Source organism: Macrotis lagotis, chromosome 1, assembly GCF_037893015.1.
Source record: "Macrotis lagotis isolate mMagLag1 chromosome 1, bilby.v1.9.chrom.fasta, whole genome shotgun sequence".
In the NCBI taxonomy this organism is placed as follows: Eukaryota; Metazoa; Chordata; class Mammalia; order Peramelemorphia; family Peramelidae; genus Macrotis; species Macrotis lagotis.
Window position 1 is genome coordinate 780,352,984 of NC_133658.1, and position 19,520 is coordinate 780,372,503.

Here is a 19,520-nt window from a genome sequence, read left to right on the forward strand (position 1 = left end):
TGAAAGATAAACTATTCCTTGTTCTCTTAATTTGCTTATAATATTGTCTTGTATGTCAAAATCCTGCACTCTGTTTGACATTATCTTGATATAGTTTATGAGATGATGAACTAATTCTAGTTTCTGCCATACTATCTTCCAGGTTGTCCAGCAGTTTTTTTCAAAGAGTGAGTTCTTATCCCAGAAGCTGGAATCTTTGGGTTTATCAAACAGTAGATTATTATAATCACTTCCTGCTATTTCTTTTGCAACCAATCTATTCCACCGATCCACCACTCTATTTCTTGGCCAGTACAAGACAGTTGTAATAACTGGTACTCTATAATATAATTTTAGATCTGGTATGGCTAAGCCACCATCCTTTGCTTTTTTTATTAAATCTCTTGATATTTTTGACATTTTCTTCCTCTATATGAATTTAGTTATTATTTTTTCTTGCTCACTAAAGTAATTTTTTGGAAGTTTGATTGGTATGGCCCTAAATAAGTAGTTTAATTTAGTGTAATTGTCATTTTTATTATGTCAGTCCTATCTGTTTTTATTATGTTCGGCCTATCCATGAGCAGTTGATATTTGCTCAGTTATTTAGATCTGATTTTATTAGTGTGAAAACTGTTTTATAGTTGTTTTCATAGAGTTTCTAAGTCTGCCTTGGCAGGTAGATCTCATTAGAAATGTTTCTAGCTTATCCCTATTGCATATAATGCTTGTTGATGGTTTCAGAAATATATATATATATATATATATATATATATATATATATATATATATAATTTTAAGGAATAATCCATTTATTCCTATGCTCTCTAGTATTTTATTAGGAATGGGTGCTGCATTTTGTCAAAGGTTTTTTCAGTATCTATTGAGATAATCATTTGAATTGTTAAGACTGTTATTGATACAATTAATTATGATGGTAGTTTTCCTAATATTGAACCAACCCTGTATTCCTGAAATAAATCCTGATTGGTTATTGTGATTTATTCTAGAGATAACGATGTAATTATTTTGCTAATATTTTATTTAAGATTTTTGCATCCATATTCCTTGGGGAAATTGGTCTATAATTTTCTTTCTCTGTTTTGATTATTCCTGGTTTAGATATCAGAACCATATTGGTGTCATAGGAGACATTAGACTAAGTTCCATCTTCACCTATTTTTCATATAGTTTATAGAGAATTGGAATCAATTGCTCCTTCAATTTTTATTAGAATTCACTTGTGAATCCATCTGACCCTGGAGATTTTTTCTTAGTTATTCATTGATGGCTTATTGAACTTCTTTTTCTAAGATAGGATTATTTAGGTATTTAATTTTTCTTCTTTTAACTTGGGCAATTTATATTTCACTTAGATTATCAAATTTATAGGCATATATTTGGGCAAAATAGTTCTTAATTATTATTGGTGAATTCCCCTTTTTCATTTTTTATATTAGTAATTTGGTTTTCTTCTTTCTTTTTTTAAAACAAATAAACCAAATGTTTATCTGTTTTATTAGTTTTTTCATAAAGCCAACTTTCATTTCATTTATTAGTTCAATAACTTTCTTGCTTTCAATTTTATCAATTTTTCCTTTAAATTTTAGAATTTCTAATTTGCTATGTAATCTGGGACTTTTAATTTGTTATTTAACTGTTTAATTGCATGATCAGTTCATTGATTTCCCCTTCATTCTATATATTTAAGCATTTAGGGATATAATATACCCCCTAATAACTGCTTTAGCTGAATCCTATAAGTTTTGGTATATTGTCTTATTATTGTCATCTTCTTGGATAAATCACTAATTCTTTCTATGATTTATTGATTGATATACTTATGCTTTAAAATTAGGTTATTCAGTTTCCAATTAGTTTTAAGTATATCTCATCATGGTCCTTTATTACATGTGATTTTTATTGTGTCAAGGTGAGAAAAGGATGCATTCACTATTTCTGACTTTTTGCATTTGATTATGAAGTTTTTTATATGCTAGTATATGGTCAGTTTTTGTGTAAATGCCATGTGCTACAGAAATACATACATATATATATATATATATATATATTCCTTTCAATCCCCAATCAATTTTCTCCAAAGGTCTATCATGTCTAAGTTTCTAACATTCTATTCAACTCCTTAACTTTTTCTTGTTTAAGGTTAGATTTATCTAATCCTGAGAGAGAGGGAGGCTGAGGCCTCCCATCAGTAATTTTCTGTCCATGCCCTCCTGTAGTTCATTCAGCTTCTCCTCTAAGAATTTGGATTTATACTGCTTGGTGCATACATATTTAGTATTTAAATTACTTCATTGTCTATGGTAACTTTTAAGAGGATATAGTTTCCTTCCTTATCTCTGTTAATGAGATCTATTTTTGCAGCTGCTTTGTCTAAGATAAGGATTGCTAACCCTGCCTTTTTTCACATCAGCTGAAACAATAATTCTACTCCAGTCTTTTACCTTCACTTTTTATGTATCTCTCTTTTTCAAATGCATTTCTTATAAGTAGCATATTGTAAGATTCTAGTTTTTAATCCACTCTGCTATCTGCTTACATTTTATGAGAAAGCTCATCCCATTCATATTCAGTTATAATTACTAATTACTACTACATGCTATCTTCCCTCTATTTGTATTTTCCCCTTTTTTAACTTTATCCCTCTTTCCCAAGTATTTTGCTTCTGAGTTCCACCTCCTTCAATGTTTTGACCCAATTCTAACCAACCCCCTCCCTTTTATTTCCTCTTTCCCTTTACCCCTCCTTCTTCCCCTTCTTTCTGTCAGTCTTTCCCTTTCTTCCTCCCCCCCATTCCCCTCTTTATATTTGAAAGGTAAGATAAGTTTCCAAATTCAACTGATTGTGTTTGTTAATACTTCTTTGAGCCAAATCTGATGAGAGTAAGTTTCAGGCAGTTCTCATCTCCTCCCTTCTTACCCTCTGTTGAAATTGGTTCTTTGTACCTCTTTGTGTTTTGTAATTTACCCAATTCAATCTCCCCATTACTTCTATCTCTTTATTTTCCATTCCTTTATAATAAGATTTTATTTTTAAAATCATTCCATTAAAGTCATAGATATGTCCATTCTTTCTGCCTAAGTATATTCCCTTTAAGAGAGTTACAATTCTCAAGAATTATGAGAATCTTCCTCCCAGGTGGGAATATAGCCAGTTTCATCTTATTGGATAAGTTTTTCCCCTTTCCTTTCCCCTCTTTACCTTTTCATGTATCTCTTGAGTCTCTTATTTGAAGACCAATTTTCAACAGAAAAGTTAAAAGTCCACTATATCTTGAAATGTTCATCTTCTCCCCTGAAAGAGAAGGCTCAGTTTTGCTGGGTAGTGAATTCTTGACTATAATTCACACTCCCTTGCTCTCTTGTATATAATATTCCAGGCCTTTTGATCCCTTAATGTTGGTGCAGCCAGGTCCTGTATAACCCTGATTGTGCCTCTTTGGTATCTGAATTGTTTCTTTCTGGCTGATTGCAGACTTGTTTCCTTGATCTGCTAGTTCTGGAGTTTGGCCACAATATTCCTTGGTATTTTCATTTTAGGATCCCTTTCAGGAGAGGGTGAATGTGTTCTTTCAATGTCTATTTTGCCCTCTGATTACAGGATATCAAGGCAGTTTTCCTTCATTATATCCTGAAATATCTCAGAGTTCAGGCTTTTGTTTTTTTCTTCAAAATTTTCAAGAAGTCCGATTATTCTTAAACCATCTTTCCTGGATCTATTTTCCAGGTCAGTTATTTTGCCAAAGAGTTATTTTACATTTTCTTCTTTTTTTCATTTTTTAAATTTTACTTAACAGATGCTTGGTGTCTCATGAAGTCATCAGTTTCCACAGTTTCCAATTTTTTTTAGAGAAAAGTTTCTGTCACCTACCTTTTCCAATTGATTAATTATATTTTTGAGGGAGTTGTTATCTTTTTCCATTTGTCCAATTGTGTTTTTCAGAGAATTGTTTTCTTTTTGTAGTCATCCAATTGTATTTTCAAATGATTTCTTTCTTGTTGTAAGATACTTTTCCCTTGCATAGTGTTAATTACCTCTTGGGTTTCTTTTCCCAGTATTTCCATTTGATTTTTAAACTCCTTTCTGATCTATTCTAAGATGTCTTTCTGGACTATTCTCCAGTTATCTCTGAGTTAAGATCCTTGGCTTCAAGGTAACATTCAATGGACCCTGCTTTGCAATGGCCTTTCTTCATTTTGTACCCTTTCCCTAGGGTCTTATGTTGGGGGAGAGTCTAGTTCACAGACCTGTGTTGTTGAGATTCCTAAAGGCCTTGGTCACTGGGGATAGGAACTCCTGGGGGTTTCTCAATGGGCCAGCCTATAACAGGCCCCAGAAACTTTCTCTATATTGTCTGTAATGTTGATTAGTGGCCCACTCTCTAGGTCTGGGGTGGGGAGGCTGAGGAGGGGGTGACAGGATCTGGGCTGTCCTCACCCAATCTGGGCTGGGCCTTCATATTATAAAGTTAATTAACTTTATAAGCAATCAGAGCTTGGGGAGATCTGCCACCCACATCCAGGTCTTGGGGCAAGGTATATATACCTGGGAGCTCTTAATATGTTTATTCTGGAGAAAGTCAAGCCCTCCTACAGAAAAAAGGGAGGGTGTACTCAGCTGGAAACATGGGGACTTGCCACTGATCTTACAAACCAGTAGAGCTTACTGTATAGATATCTGGCTGATATGCTGGAAATCTCCTCCACATGCCAAGCCCACAGCAAACACTTCCACTGCTTTTCTCAGGTTAGTTCCCTGGCCTCATCCGGCTGCTCCTGCACTGGGTCTCTGTTCTCTGCCCATGCTCCCTGTGACAGACCTTGTTGCTTGATGTTCCCCTCGATTCTTCTCTGGGTTCTGTGGATCCAAAATCTGTTAAGAGACTTAGTTCATGTTAGTTCTGAGGGAATGTCAGAAGAACTCAAAATAGTGTTTCTTTCTGCCATCTTGGTTGGAAATCTATTAATTTGATTTAAAGGGAGATATTGCCTTTGTAATTTCTAACAGAGAATAAATTGTTTATAATATTAAATTTTTCTAGTGATGAACTAGCCTTTGGGATGACATTCTAACTTAGATCCTAACTCGATTATTGATTATTTTAAATTACTCTTTTACAAACAAATCCAAAAAACACAAAATAAAAGGAATAAATATTCCAGAACTTTCATTCCTTTTTCACTGTGATATAAATGAATTCAGTTTAACAATCAGGAATCATTTCAGATCTGAATTACACACTGTATTTAGACAGATGTACACAACATGCATAAACACACATGGACACAATTCTTTTAGGAGCAACATTGATCCACTTTTGTAGTGAGATTTTTAGGGGCTTTGGCCAGCTCACTTAAATCCCAAATCTAGTGATCTTTTCTCAGTTCTCCTGGCCAGAGGAGAGAAGTGAAAAGACTCACTGAAAACTACACAAAGATCTCTGATTTAAAATCTATTTTAAATATACACACACATACATATATATATGCATTATTATTTTTTAATCAAATCATTTAAGACCTGTCAGAAAAATAATTTTAGGGTCAATTAGACTTTCTGGATGAAACTCATATTGTATATTAAGATTTTAAATTTTTTATATTAAGATGTCCATCAGTAATTAAAATTATTTGATATAACTGAATGCATTCTTAAGTTACTTTGCCCAGAAGATCAAACCCAATTTGCAATGATAGTACACATTTTAAAACACATAGTCTTAGCTTATTAGCACAGAGCTTAATTAAAATGGAATCTGGATTTCCCAGTCCCAGAAAGAGTACATAAATTAGCCTTCATATTATCAGCTCCCATATAGAATATAATTCTTCACTTTTATTTTCTTCTAATCAAATGATGGCAAGCCATTATCAAGCTTCATGCCCTCCCCCAAGGATGGGGCTCTCCTCAGCCCAAACTCTGGGTAGTCTAGAGTAAAAACCTTAAGGAGATGCGGGATGGGATTGAGCACCATAAGTAGGCCTAGGAAAGAGGCTGTTCATCCCACTTCCTTCCCCAACCCAGGAAGAAGGCTTGGGGTGTTCCCCTAGACAGTCATGGGTCATGAGCAGGGTTGGGAACTTAACCTTATCATAGTATAGAAATGCATTACAGCTGGGTCAAGGATAAAACTTCTGGGTTCTAGAAGTAAGGATTGTTCCCCTCCTCCCCCTTCCCCACTGTCATCTGGAAGGGGGGGATTATAAAGAAGGAGAAAATGTGTTATTCTAGTCCTCTTTCCTCAGAGACAGAGACAGAAACAGAGTCAGAGGGACAACTAGCCAAGCTACTTCTCAGAAATTCCATTCAAACTCTTAGTCAAAAAAAAGTGTTTCTCAGAGTGTTTTTGGATACCCAAGACAAGTTATGCTTACTTCAAGGCTCCCAAAAGGTCACAATTTAGACTCACAACAGGCCCTCACCAGCCCAACACAGTACCAATAGAGATGACAACAAGGGTGACACAGTACTGGCATCCCAGTTGATTTAGTCAATCCTGGCTCACAAACACAGCCTCCTACCATGATTGCCCTGACAGCCTCCTCCCCATAGACTCCTGTAAGAAAGAGAGAGGCCAAGTAAAAAGGATTTTTTTTTTGCTAAAAGTCCAATCTGTTCTCATCTGGGAAAGATGGCCTAGGTTCAAGTTTCTCTCACCTCCTAGAAGTCCAGGTCCAGCTTCAATGTCCCTTCATGAGCACCAAAATGTACCCAGAGGATAGGTGTCACCAATTTAAGATTGAGAAATCTTGAAAGTGAAAGAATTCTCATACAGTCCTAGAGTTTTTGTTCCCCTCCCCCAAGGCAATGGTGTTTAGTAACTTGCCTAAGATCACACAGCTAGGTAATTATTAAGTCTCTGATATCATATCTGAACTCAAGTCCTCCTGACTCCAGGACCAGGGCTCTGGCTCTATCTACTGCACCACCTAGCTACCCCCACCCCAGCCCTAGAGTTTTAAAAGCACTCAAAGTGTGCAGATTAAATCCTTTTTCCTCCTGGAAAGTCAGTAAGCAGCTTGAGGACAGGTTAAGTAGAAAAGGACCAAGTCCTTATGACCAATCTACCTGCACTATTATAATTACTTTCTTCCAAATTTTAATGACTATATTATTTCACTTCTTCAATACCTCTCATCACAGCTGGAGTAACTGTTTTTTACATGACTTGACCTGGAAATGATTTTTCCATTCATCATTGGTCCTTATCACCTCCTAAATATAATTATGGAGCAAAACAATGATGTGATAAATCCAAATAAAGTTAAAATTATTTTACCTGACATTCAAGAAGTTAAGTCACCTGGTGCCACCCTATCATTCTTCCTTTTTCTTATTACTACTATGGTCCTGCTAAACTGAGCAACTCTGTCATCCGAATACACATTTTACATTTATGCCCCTCTCCCCCATTACTTTGCTTATATTATTCTGTTTGCTTAGAATTTTCTCCTCAATTTTTGACTTTTGAAATTCTTCCTATCCTTCAGAATCAGTTCAAATACTTGTTTATTTTATTTACATGACAATTTCCAAATGAACTCATTGAATAAGAAAAATGATCATACACACATATACATATATATGTATTTTATTATTTTTTTAGTCATTTCAGTCTTGTCTGACTTTTTATGACCTTATTTGAGGTTGCTTTTGGCAAAGATACTGAAGTTGTTTGCTATATCCTTCTCAAGCTAATTTTTACAGATAAGGATCTTAGACAAACAAGGTTAAATGATTTTCCCAGGATCACATAGCTTGTTAAGTTTCTGAGGCCAGATCTGAACTCAGGAAGATGAATCTTTATGCTTACAGACCACAGAACTCATATAACACATTACTTTGGTTTTTTGGTTTTGTTTTGTTTTGCTAGGCAAACTGGGTTCAGTGACTTGTCTAGGATCCATACAGTAAGGTATCTAGAACCACATATGAATTCAGGTCACCTGACTCCAGGAGCTGATTCTCTATTCATTGACACACTTGTGAGGCTGGTGACTTTACACAATCCTCCAATTCACTTGTATATCATAGCATTATATCCTAATATTATGATCTTCTTCAAGAACAATGGACAAGTTTGTAATTCTAATTAACGTCATATAAAACTGAAGGGCAGGTAGGTGACACAGTAGATATAGCACTGGCCTTGGAGTCAGGAGGATAGGAGTTGGAATCCGCCTCAGACACTTGCTAAATACTAGCTGTGTTACCTTAGTTAAGTCAATTCACTGAGTGCCTCACATCCAGACCACCTCCAGTTATCGTGATTCATATCTGGCCACTGGACTCATTTGGCTCTGGAGGAGAAAGTGAGACTAGTGACTTAGCAGAGCATCCCCTCACTCAAATCCAATTCATGTGCTTGAATCATCTCCCTGATGTCTTCATCTTCTTCGAGAATGAAGGACAAACATCATCATCATGTAATACTGTACATATAGTTATCTAGATACAAATTCCTTGTATCTCCATCAGTACATAGTGTTGTGTTGTACACAGTATTAATGAAATAATGAATGTTATTTATTTATTTTTAATTTTAAGCTTTATATCCTGTCATGCAGTTAGGAAAATTTCACTAAATATAAGGATTGAGATGTTTCTTTTTCATTCATATAAAACAACTCCCAGAGAGGGATAACAAACAGAGAAAGAACAATAAGGTCTGGCAATATATCAATTTACCTATTGATACCTCATAGAAACTACTTCAAGGTGAAAGGATTTAATAAGTTCAGAATTTATGTGCTTCCCAGAAACCACTTAGCTTCCCAGTATTTTGATTAAGGATTACAGATATCCTAGCAGTGATTTCCAGATACTACTGCCAGCCTCCACTATCAAAATGAAAACCTTTTTAAAATCGTATTGCTACTGCAAGACCATTAAGAATTTATGTTCAGTAGTAAATCAGATTTCAGAATCAGAGAAAGGTTGTATATATTGCCTAGGAAGAAAGATAATTCATTTAAAACAGAAGTTTCAAATTAGAATCATAATAAAATCATAGATTCATAAAATGTTAGAGTTGAAAGGACCCATAGAAATTATCTGGTCCATTACCATTATTTTACAGAGAAGGAAACTAAGGTTCAGAAAGGAGAAACAACCTCCTGAAGGTTAAACAGAGAAATTATTGTCAAATCTAAACATTTTTGCTGGTCTAGGAAATTTTTCACAATTTTGGCATGTTCAGGGAAAACAAGTACCTCTGGATCTATTCATCCACTTTTAGTGTCCACCTCTTTAGTGTCCACCAGCTTTTACTTTTGGCTCCAAGAATCATGCACAATAGCCACAACCCAGTAAAACTATCTCAACAAATGGTCTAAACCAGGTTGAGGGTAATCAAGAGGTCTCTCAAACCCATCAGTGAGGTAGGGGATTGTCTACCCAAAACTTGTGAAAACTTCCCCCAGCAGAATGGAAGAACCAGAACAATTTGTTCCAACATCCATGAGGGAGACTGGATCACCATGGCTTACTTAGAGCTTGGTCGGACATCAAGGATGTCAGAATAGGCTATCACCAATCATCTTGACTTTTATCATGCTACTGAACTCAGATACTTCTAAAAGGAAGACTGAGGCTGGAAGTTTGTGCAGCTTACATCTGTTTCATGAAGTCATTAGTCCTCTTTGAAAATAAAGGATGAATAGTTACAAGATAAATTACAGTAACAACTAAGCTGTTTCTAGACTATTTCATTTTAAAAAGTAAATCTTGTAATTCTTTAGTGACTATAGGATTTGGATAGCAACATACGTTATTAGTCAAAATCAAAAAGGACTTTTTTTAATGTTCTAACAGTTTCATTGTGCTAGTTTTGCTTTCAACTAAGTTGTAAGCTCCTTAGGACAGTGAGCGTATTTTCTGTTTTTTGTTTTCCTCTCAGGATTTTCCATACTGCTAGGAACAGACTGACTGATTGATTGTTTAAATGATGTGTTAATGTGATTTTATGAAAAAAAAGATTAAAGACAAAGATGAAAAGCAATAAGATGCAAAATATGGAAAATAGACAGTTAAAATAAAAATTATAGTTTTTCAGATTGTATCTTTGATTCTCTCAAGTAGATGTATACAAGAATTGAGATTTATTGAGTTACTCTGTAATTTTGATTTATCATATGACTGACACTTTCATGATAAATTAGCATTATAATAAACAATTTTATAATATATGCTAACTATAATTTTCCCTTTTGTTTTAGTTTGCTCCCAGTACTCTCGAGGAGTTTTTGCCATTTTTGGACTATATGATAAGAGGTCAGTGCATACTTTGACCTCTTTCTGCAGTGCTTTACACATCTCCCTCATCACACCGAGTTTCCCTACTGAGGGGGAGAGTCAATTTGTGCTGCAACTGAGACCTTCTCTCCGAGGAGCACTCTTGAGTTTGTTGGATCACTATGAATGGAACTGTTTTGTTTTCCTGTATGACACAGATAGGGGTAAGTCTTAATCCACTCTCTTTATCAGCAGAATTATAAATGTCAAGCCAAAGTGGCAGTTCTGTTTCTCTGGGATCCCTGTATCATGACTGAACAAAAGGGATTGAAATCTTTGAAAGACCAAAAGCAGGCATTCATGAAATGGTTTCAATTTGTTTTCTGTTTTTGTTTCTTTGTTTTAAATTATATGCTAAGCAATTTCTTCTTTACTTAGGGAGAGTTTTTAAATGAACATGCTTCAAATTCAGGTTATCTTTTCTAAAAAGAAACCAAGGACTTGGAACTTTAACAAATCTAAGATAATTTTGAAAATATTTCTATTAACTCCTGAGATGATATTTTTTTCTATAGGTCATAAATAAATATGCTTTTTCCCAGTTTGGCAGTAATTTTTCTCCTGAATCTGAAACTTTTTGAAAATATATAGAGTACAGTCTATAGCAATAAGTTTGAAATAATTGAATTGAGTAATTGAAAGGTCATGTCAATGTCAGAGGAGATTAGATGGTGAGTCTCCTGTACTTTTTGCCATCTTTCATTTTATCTCTGCTTTGCAGGTAGCAGAGATTAGTGATATATTCAGTCAAAAGTTAAACTAGAGTTACAATGATAGAGAAGATAATTTTCTATATTTGGTATATTTGCTTTCCTCAGTTTTTAATCCATAACTTAATTAGTCCCTGAATTATCACATTTCACTTCATTCTGTTTTTATCTAATGGCTAGAAATTAAATGATATTGAAATAATAATGTCATGGTATAGGTGTCAGGATAATCTATGATTAACAAAACACTTAAGTTTGATTTTTCTTTAAAGTACATTCATCTTATCATGCAGCTGAAGTTAGAAAATGGGAATTCACAATTAAATTTGAAGTAGAAAACATCTTGAGGATATTCCTTAGATAAGCATCACTCCAATTAGCAAGTAAGCATAATGCATTCCCATATAAATAACTTTAAAGATAAGCACTTCCTTTAAAAAATGAAAAATAAAATTATATAAAATCATATAAAATTTATATGTTCAAAATATTTTCAGAATTTAAAAGAAATTAAATAAAAATTCATGTGCTTAGTTATAAATGGACAATATGGCCCAGTAGACAATCTCATACCAAGTGTGAACTTTGCCCTTAATTTAGAACAGCCTCCATAGAAAGTTACCCTTTCAAACTTGCAATTTTGTAATTAGTAAGGGAGACATCTTCATTTCTTAAAAATCTAAAGCATTTCATACTAAAGAATTTTGTAATTTTATTCATTTCTATCTACTTTGTTAAATGTGCTTCAGGTTGAAGAGTGAACTGTGTTAAAAAAAATATTAACAAATCAATAAAACTAGTCTTTCTATTTAAGTTCAGCTATTTAAGATCAGTCCCCCTTCTCACAAGAGGGCATATTGATTGTGCATCCTTCTGGTCTCATAGAAGTGTCTGGGTGACTTATTCCTTATTTTTTTTATCTAGATCATTCCTTTATCAAATATTTATTTATTAATACCATAATAAATAATAATGACTCCAGCTGATGAGATCTCTCACTTGTGACTTCACCAACTCCCATAGTTTCAATTATTCTATCTAGACAAATAACTCCTCTTTTCTCTTATTGCGAAAATTTCAGTCTGTGTACAAACTACTTTCTAAGACCAATAGCTTTCCCCAAAACAAGCCATTTAAAAAATCACATTCAGATACAATACTTAGAAAATCTTAGAATATTCTAACATTTAAATGAATCTTTGATTTCATTGATGTAAATATTCCTTCTCATTTAGCAGATTACAATCCTTTCTTGTCTCTACATCCTATAGAGATTTTGTTCATATTTTCCCAAAGGGGAACTTCTCCTATTCACTTAATATGACAATACCAATGGGGAAAATAAATTGCTCACTGGTAATATCTGTGTTTGTCACGTGAAACTCCTCTTTTATCATACTTCAATGACTTTTTTTAAAAAATCTGGTTCTTCTTTGTTAATAGTACTTTTATGTTAGATTCTATTCAACAACTTACCCTGTGCTTCTCAATTGCCTGGGTGAGCATCACTTTTTAACTCTTTATCAACTTTCATAACTTGTAAGACATCAGTAAATATATATATATATATATATATATATATATATATAACTTTATCTTTACCAAATTATATTCAGTGCATTTAAATGAATATTTAAATATTCATATCTGTCTCAGTACATTTAATTTAAAGAGAAATTTTCAGTTCTCTCTTCAGCATGTTTTCAGGTAAGGAAAAATACTTTCTAAGATAACTTTTCTATGTAGTCTTGGGAAGAATATTATCTCTTTAATTAATATGTAAATATGAAAAATATAATTATGTATGATATATGATATGTTGTATAAAATATATTTAATATCTGTAATTACTAGAGGTGGTATTGAATAGAGAATAGAGAGGTAGCATTGAATAGCAAATAGAGACCTGGCTTTAGAGTCAAGAAGAATAGAATTTGAATTCCATTTTTTACAAGTATGAGCAAGTAAATTTACTTCTTAGTGACTTAAAAAACTCCCAAAGAAGATTCTGTTACATAACAGTTGCTAAACTGTATCTATAGAGAAAATATCTTCACTAGGCATTTTCTGTATCAGTGAAAAACATCGGTATAGGGCACTGACAACATAACAACATAAAATTGGCAACACTTAATAATGGTTTATAAGGTTGATTTAGCACCTGAATTTCTGAATTCAATTAAAATGGATCTGGTCTGAGTCAATGAATTAATCAATAAACATTTATTAAGCATCATGAAGCACCATGTATTGGTTGTTTTAACATTAAAAATATTTTGAAGCTGGATAGATTTTTTTCTTTTATAATTAAGATTTTTGGGGGGTTTTCTTTTGTTTTGTTTTTTTGCAAGGCCATTGGATTAAATGACTTATCCAAGGTCATGAAGCTAGGTAACTATAAGTGTTGGAGGTCAAATTTGAACTCAACTCCTTATGACTCCAGGACTAAAACTACTGTGCCTCTTAGTTGCCCCTAATTAAGTTTATTTTAAGGAAACTGTTTAATCTATTTGACCTTCTAATAAGATAAAATAATTATTGCCTTTAAAATTTCATGATTGCCCCCATTCTCTTCTCTGTCCTTACTACCTCAAGAACAAATCATTTACTTTAGTTTTTTTAGGTTGTTTTTTGTTTTGTTTTGTTTTTTCAAGGCAACAGGGTTAAGTGGCTTGCCCAAGGCCACACAGCTAGGTAATTATTAAGTGTCTGAGATCGGATTTGAACCCAGGTACTCCTGACCCCAGGGCCGGTGCTCTATTCACTGCGCCACCTAGCTGCCCCTAAGAGGCATTCACTTTAACCTTGTACTCTCTATACTGTCTGTTTGGACTTCAAAAGGTTTATAAAATGAATTGTACACCTGTTTCTTATTTCATGCAAATGGCTATTTATGATTTGTGTGGTTTCTATTTCCATGATTGCCAGGACAAAGGGTGAAGCTATGACCTGAAGAAATATGAACCTGCTGATTTTAATATTTTGGATCTCTCTGTTGACCTTTTTTAAATATTTGATATAAGTTCTAAGATGTTGACCTTATATCCAAGACAAGCACTGTGTTGCATTCATAATATTTCATATAGTAATTTTCCTAAAACTTCAACTTTTATGTACTTCCATTATTGTTAGTCCAATTCTAATTTTGGAGAGGTCATATTTATTTTTATTATAGCATTGTGACAAATATTATAAAATGATATATTAAAAATGCCAAAGAATATATGTGTTTATAAATATATATACACTCACACATATATAGAGACATGTGTATGTGGAATTGGAGAGATGCTAGATTTTTCCTTTTATCTTGAAGCATGATCTATTTCTGTTAATGGCCAAAATTTTCTAAATGACAAAAATGTCACATTTTAAAATAGATTCTTGCCCCCTAAATTATTAAATTCTTATATATGCTCCCAACTCAGAGATTTTTAGACACAAACCAGAATTTGAAGTTGTATGAAAAACGTGGGTATAGTTTTGGGTTTTGTTTCATTCTTTGGTGAATTTAGCTTTGTTGACCTTTTCTGAGTCCCTGCAAATCCTTTCAGAAAGTCTTTATTTTCCTTTCTTTGTGTCCTTAAATTCTATTATTTTTCCCATCTTCTTTTTCCCCCATATTTTTCAATTTATCTCTTTACTCTCCCCAGAGTAATTCAAGATAAGCCTGTATTTCACAGTTTTGGAATCAGCTTGCAGTGTGAAGGATATATGGTCAGTGTTAATAACTAATCATAGTAAGATGGATCCGTCTTTTCTACCACCTCACTCATGTAATTTTGAATATTATGCTATAGTATACTACTGTTTCATATGTAGGAAACCTTTCTTCACAATCCTTAGCAACACTTGTCCAGACAATTCTTAATTATGCAAGTAGTATGGCTATCTGATCACCTCTTTATATGTTTCATTCCATTTATGGACCTTTTCAGCTAATTAAAAATTTTGTTTATTATACTTAGCCTGAATCTGCCTTCATGTGATCCCAGAAGTCACATAGTTATTTCTTACCTCTGGGGATACCTGGAGAATGTTTAAGTCATCTTTTGCAATATAACCCTTCAAATATTTGAAGGCATGATCATATCTTTCCCCTTTCTGCTCTTCTTTAATTTCTTCAAGTAGTCTTCATATAACAAAATTTCCCATCTCCTCAGAATCCTTTTCATACTTTTTAGAAAGAGTTCTAGTTTGTCAGTGAACATCTTACAAAATAGGTCCCAAAGCTAAGTCTCAAATGCCCAGATGTAAGAAAATAATAAGGAGACTTTCGGGCTTGTTCTGTACTCAACAATTACCTTTAAACAACCTAACATAACATTATCTATTTTGGCATTCAAATCACATTTAAATATATACTGAATTAGCTGTCAGTAAAAACCCCCAGGACTTCTTTACATGAATTGCAATTAAGCCAGATATCTGATATTTTATACTCCTGCACTTGATCTAAAAAAAAAATCTAATTCAAAGCATTACAATTGTCAACATTAAATCTCATCATGCTACATTCAATCCATATCTAGATATATCTAAATTCTGATTCTTTTAACCAATGTATTCTCATTCAGCTTTATATCATTCAAAAATTTAAAGAAAATTTATTTTCCCCAACTTAATCCAAACTATTGATAAAAATGTTTAACAAACTGGATCAAAAGTAAATTTCTGTAGTTCATCATTAGGCATTTTCTGTATCAGTGAAAAACATTGGTATAGGTCACTGACAAAATAACAACATAAGATTGGCAATACTTAATAATGGTTTATAAGGTTGATTTAGCACCTGAATTTCTGAATTCAATTAAAATGGATCTGGTCTGAGTCAATGAATTAATCAATAGACATTTATTAAGCATCACAAAGCACCATGTATTGGTTGTTTTAACATTAAAAATATTTTGAAGCTGGATAGATTTTTTTCTTTTATAATTAAGGTTTTTTGGGGGGTTTTGTTTTGTTTTGTTTTGTTTGCAAGGCCATTGGATTAAATAACTTATCCAAGGTCATGAAGCTAGGTAACTATAAGTGTTGGAGGTCAAATTTGAACTCCCCATGAATATTTCTTGTACTCATAGACTAATTAATCAACAGTCTGTTTTGACTTGTTCTTAGTTACCTTTTATTACATCCCAGTGGTCTTCACTTTCTTCATTAAGTATGCATCTACAATCCTTTCTAGAATAAGTGGTGCATCTATTTTGTCTAAATATATGTCCCACCCTTTCTTATACATGTCATGATCACTAGATCCAGATGATTCTGAAGGTTAAAGTGAGACTGGTGACAGTACAGCACCTCCTCATTCAAATCCAGTTCATGTTTTTGTCATAGCATCACCTCCCTGATGTTATGATCTTTGCTGAGATTGAAGGACAAAGCAGGTATTAAATAAATGCTTAGAAAATGAAGGAATTTTGTGGAATGAATGAATTTTTCTGAGGTTAGTCATCAAAATAACTACATGTAACATTTAACAGAATCCAACTTTTTCTTCCTTTTCAAAAATCTGAATAGTTTTCCATCTCAAAAGTTTTTTGGCTAATGATATGCTAAAACTTTGAGCTAATTGTAGCTATAACTGACTATAGGCATTAAGGAGCCCATACAGCCTTTCATAAAGCATTATGCATGCTGTGAGCTATGAACTTGCATCAATACATTTTAAAGTCATGGAAATTATTAGTTTCCCTTCTATGATGCATCTAAGTATCTCTAACAATATAAGTTTGAGTTAGTCAGAATATCATTTTATTATGACAATTCACAAAATCTGACCTATTAGTCCTTATAAATTTACATATTCTTCCTGAAAAATTTTGACTTTGCCTGGGGTTCTGTATCGAAGTGTGTGAAATAGTCTGTTTTAATCCCCTTCAATTTAATTGATTGTGATGATGATGATACCTCCAGTAGTATAGATAACTTCTTCGAGTTGATTCTGTCTTTAAATTTCATCCTTAGGTAGGCTTCCACAACTCTCATATCCCTTAGGATTTTTGCTTTCTAAACTTCCCATTCAAATACTTCGTACTTAAAAGCCTTATCTATATTTTGTGGGTCAAGATAAATATCATCTTCGTGTTCCAGTGAAGAATATTAGATCTCTTCTACTTTCCTTATAGAGATCATTCAAAATCATAGAAATAAAATTTTTTAAAAGCACTCTATCCTTGTTAAACAATCTTCCATTTTAAAGTCTTAGAATCTTGTAATTTCCCTAGATATGGAGCCTAAAATCTAAAATAGATGTATGACTTGTTTTCATACTCTCTCTCAACATTCCTATCATTCCAGATTTGTCAGAAGATTCTTCCTTTTGTGTTAGAATCAAATAACAATTTCTTTATTTCTTCTAAGCTAAGAAATGGAATTTTCAGAAAGAGAATTGAGAATTGAATCAGATGATCTTTAAGCAAATAACTAGCTTATTTCTGGTATGTCATATCTTGCTTCTCTGTCCAATTTGTAATGTGTTTTTAGAAGAGCAACATTTATGTCTGTAGTATACTCCTAGAAAAATATCATCTCCATTAATCTCAATGAAATATAGTCTGACATCTACCTGTTCTCAAGTTTGTGAATTTCCATATGAGTGTTTGTGTTCTTAGCATGAAGCAAAATTTTCCTTCCTAATATACACATAATGTGTATGTGCCCCTTTATCATGTCTATTTTTTAAACTACATTCAAAACTTCATTGTTGACTTCTAATCATGAGTCCTATTCCACAAAAGTTTTGGAGCAAGGAACAAGAAATCAGTAGGGTCTTGATAGGGAGACATAGGAAGAAGAAAAAAAGAGCCAACCCATTATTAATCTGATCTAGTCAGGAAAACATTTGGAACATATTAGGAACAATAAATGTTATTTGTTTTAGTCATTTTTCTGCCTTTGTTCAGTGTTCTACCTTACAAATGGGGAGGAAGGTAACACATTCAAAGAAATTTCTTGCTTCACCGTAAAGTGAGATCAAGAATTCATGCTATCCAAAAAGGAAACAATTTTCTTTTCTTTTGCACTATTTCCATATTCAACAACTTTTCAAAGCAATCAGTTTTTAAGTTCCTTATCCATAAAATCTTTTCCATTCAGAAACAACGCCTATTCAAAGTCTGAAAAAGATATTTTCTTTCTAATAGGAAAGAAATACTGAGAAAAGAAATGCTTCACCTCAAAAAGTATATTTCTTCACAAAATAGAAAATAATACAGGAATAACCTGAATTCAGAATTGCAACTTAAATACTTATAGAAAACCTGAATATTTTTTGCCTTAGTGTTTCTATAATAGTTGCTCAAAATAAAAAGGACTTCTTACTTCTCTTAAAGAGATTTCATATCTAGTTTTTGATAGCTTCATGATTGCTAAGTTCTGTCTTTTGGATTAATAAGAAGAATTTTGGAAAAGCTTGTCTTTCTGTATCTTATGTTTTCCATTATGAAATATTATTATTATATGCATAATAATGCATAAACTCACATAATCAATCTAATCTAACATTTTATAGGAATCTAATCTAATTTTTATAGGAATCTAATCTAATGTAATGTTTTATAGGAATAAATAATGATCTTTACTTAATGTATTATATCAGTAGTACAGAAGACATTATATTATTTGTAAAATTATATATGTTAATATTTAAATAAGGAAACCAAAACACCAAGAGGCAAGAGGAGAAAATGGAAGTAGCACATAGCATACAGCAATATATTCATTGCATGATCAGTTTAATAATATGTCTTCCCTGATAAAACTATCTTTTTTGATTAATGAACAATATGCATAAAAACTGAGGACAAAATATCAGCATTAGGGTAAAAGGCAAAAACAAGACAAACTCAAAATGCTGCCATACACCAATTTATTATTATCTTTAGCAATTTAATGACCACATATGGTATTCTTCACCTGATCATTCAAAAATTTCAACTCTTTCTCATTACTTCTTCTATTCCATCATTTTACTTTTCCTTTTTCATACTATGTACAGCTATATTAAATTAAGGAAAACATGTATCTTAAAGTTTTATATCTTTTATGGTTTATTGATGTGAGTAAATGAAGATTATATATATATATATATATACATATCTGTGTTTATCTACATCAACATATACATATCAACACATAATTTCATTTATAAGGAACATTAAGTGCCTTCTAGGTGCAGAACATATTACTAAGTAGTAGAATGTAAGTACTTTAGTAAAATATAAGTTTTTTGAGAACATGACTTATTTGATTTCAGTTCTGTTTGATTGAAGTTTATAAGCAACATCATTTCATTTAAAAGATAAGGAAAGAGCTAAGTCTCCATAAAGTTTGAAATGAAATCCAAGATTAGTACCAAAATGTTTGAACCATTCCACAATTTCACTTGATGTATTTGAATTTACTCAAAAATTTAAGTGCCTCTTTTATGCTAAGGCAATATTAAAAGTTGAAACCTACCTTCATGGAGGTGATAGCATTCCAAAAGGTTCAAAAAGACAAAAATAGCTCCAT

At 32.7% G+C, this 19,520-nt stretch overlaps 1 protein-coding gene across 6 annotated transcripts in view; it reads left to right on the forward strand.

The window, feature by feature from the left end:
• Positions 1-19,520, forward strand: part of GRIA4 (glutamate ionotropic receptor AMPA type subunit 4) — a 516,976-nt gene that overhangs the window by 205,775 nt on the left and 291,681 nt on the right. For all 6 annotated transcript variants that reach the window (XM_074216584.1, XM_074216582.1, XM_074216585.1 and 3 more), the window contains one exon: positions 10,218-10,457. In XM_074216584.1, the coding sequence (XP_074072685.1) occupies positions 10,218-10,457 (240 nt within the window). The remainder of the gene's footprint in view (positions 1-10,217; positions 10,458-19,520) is intronic.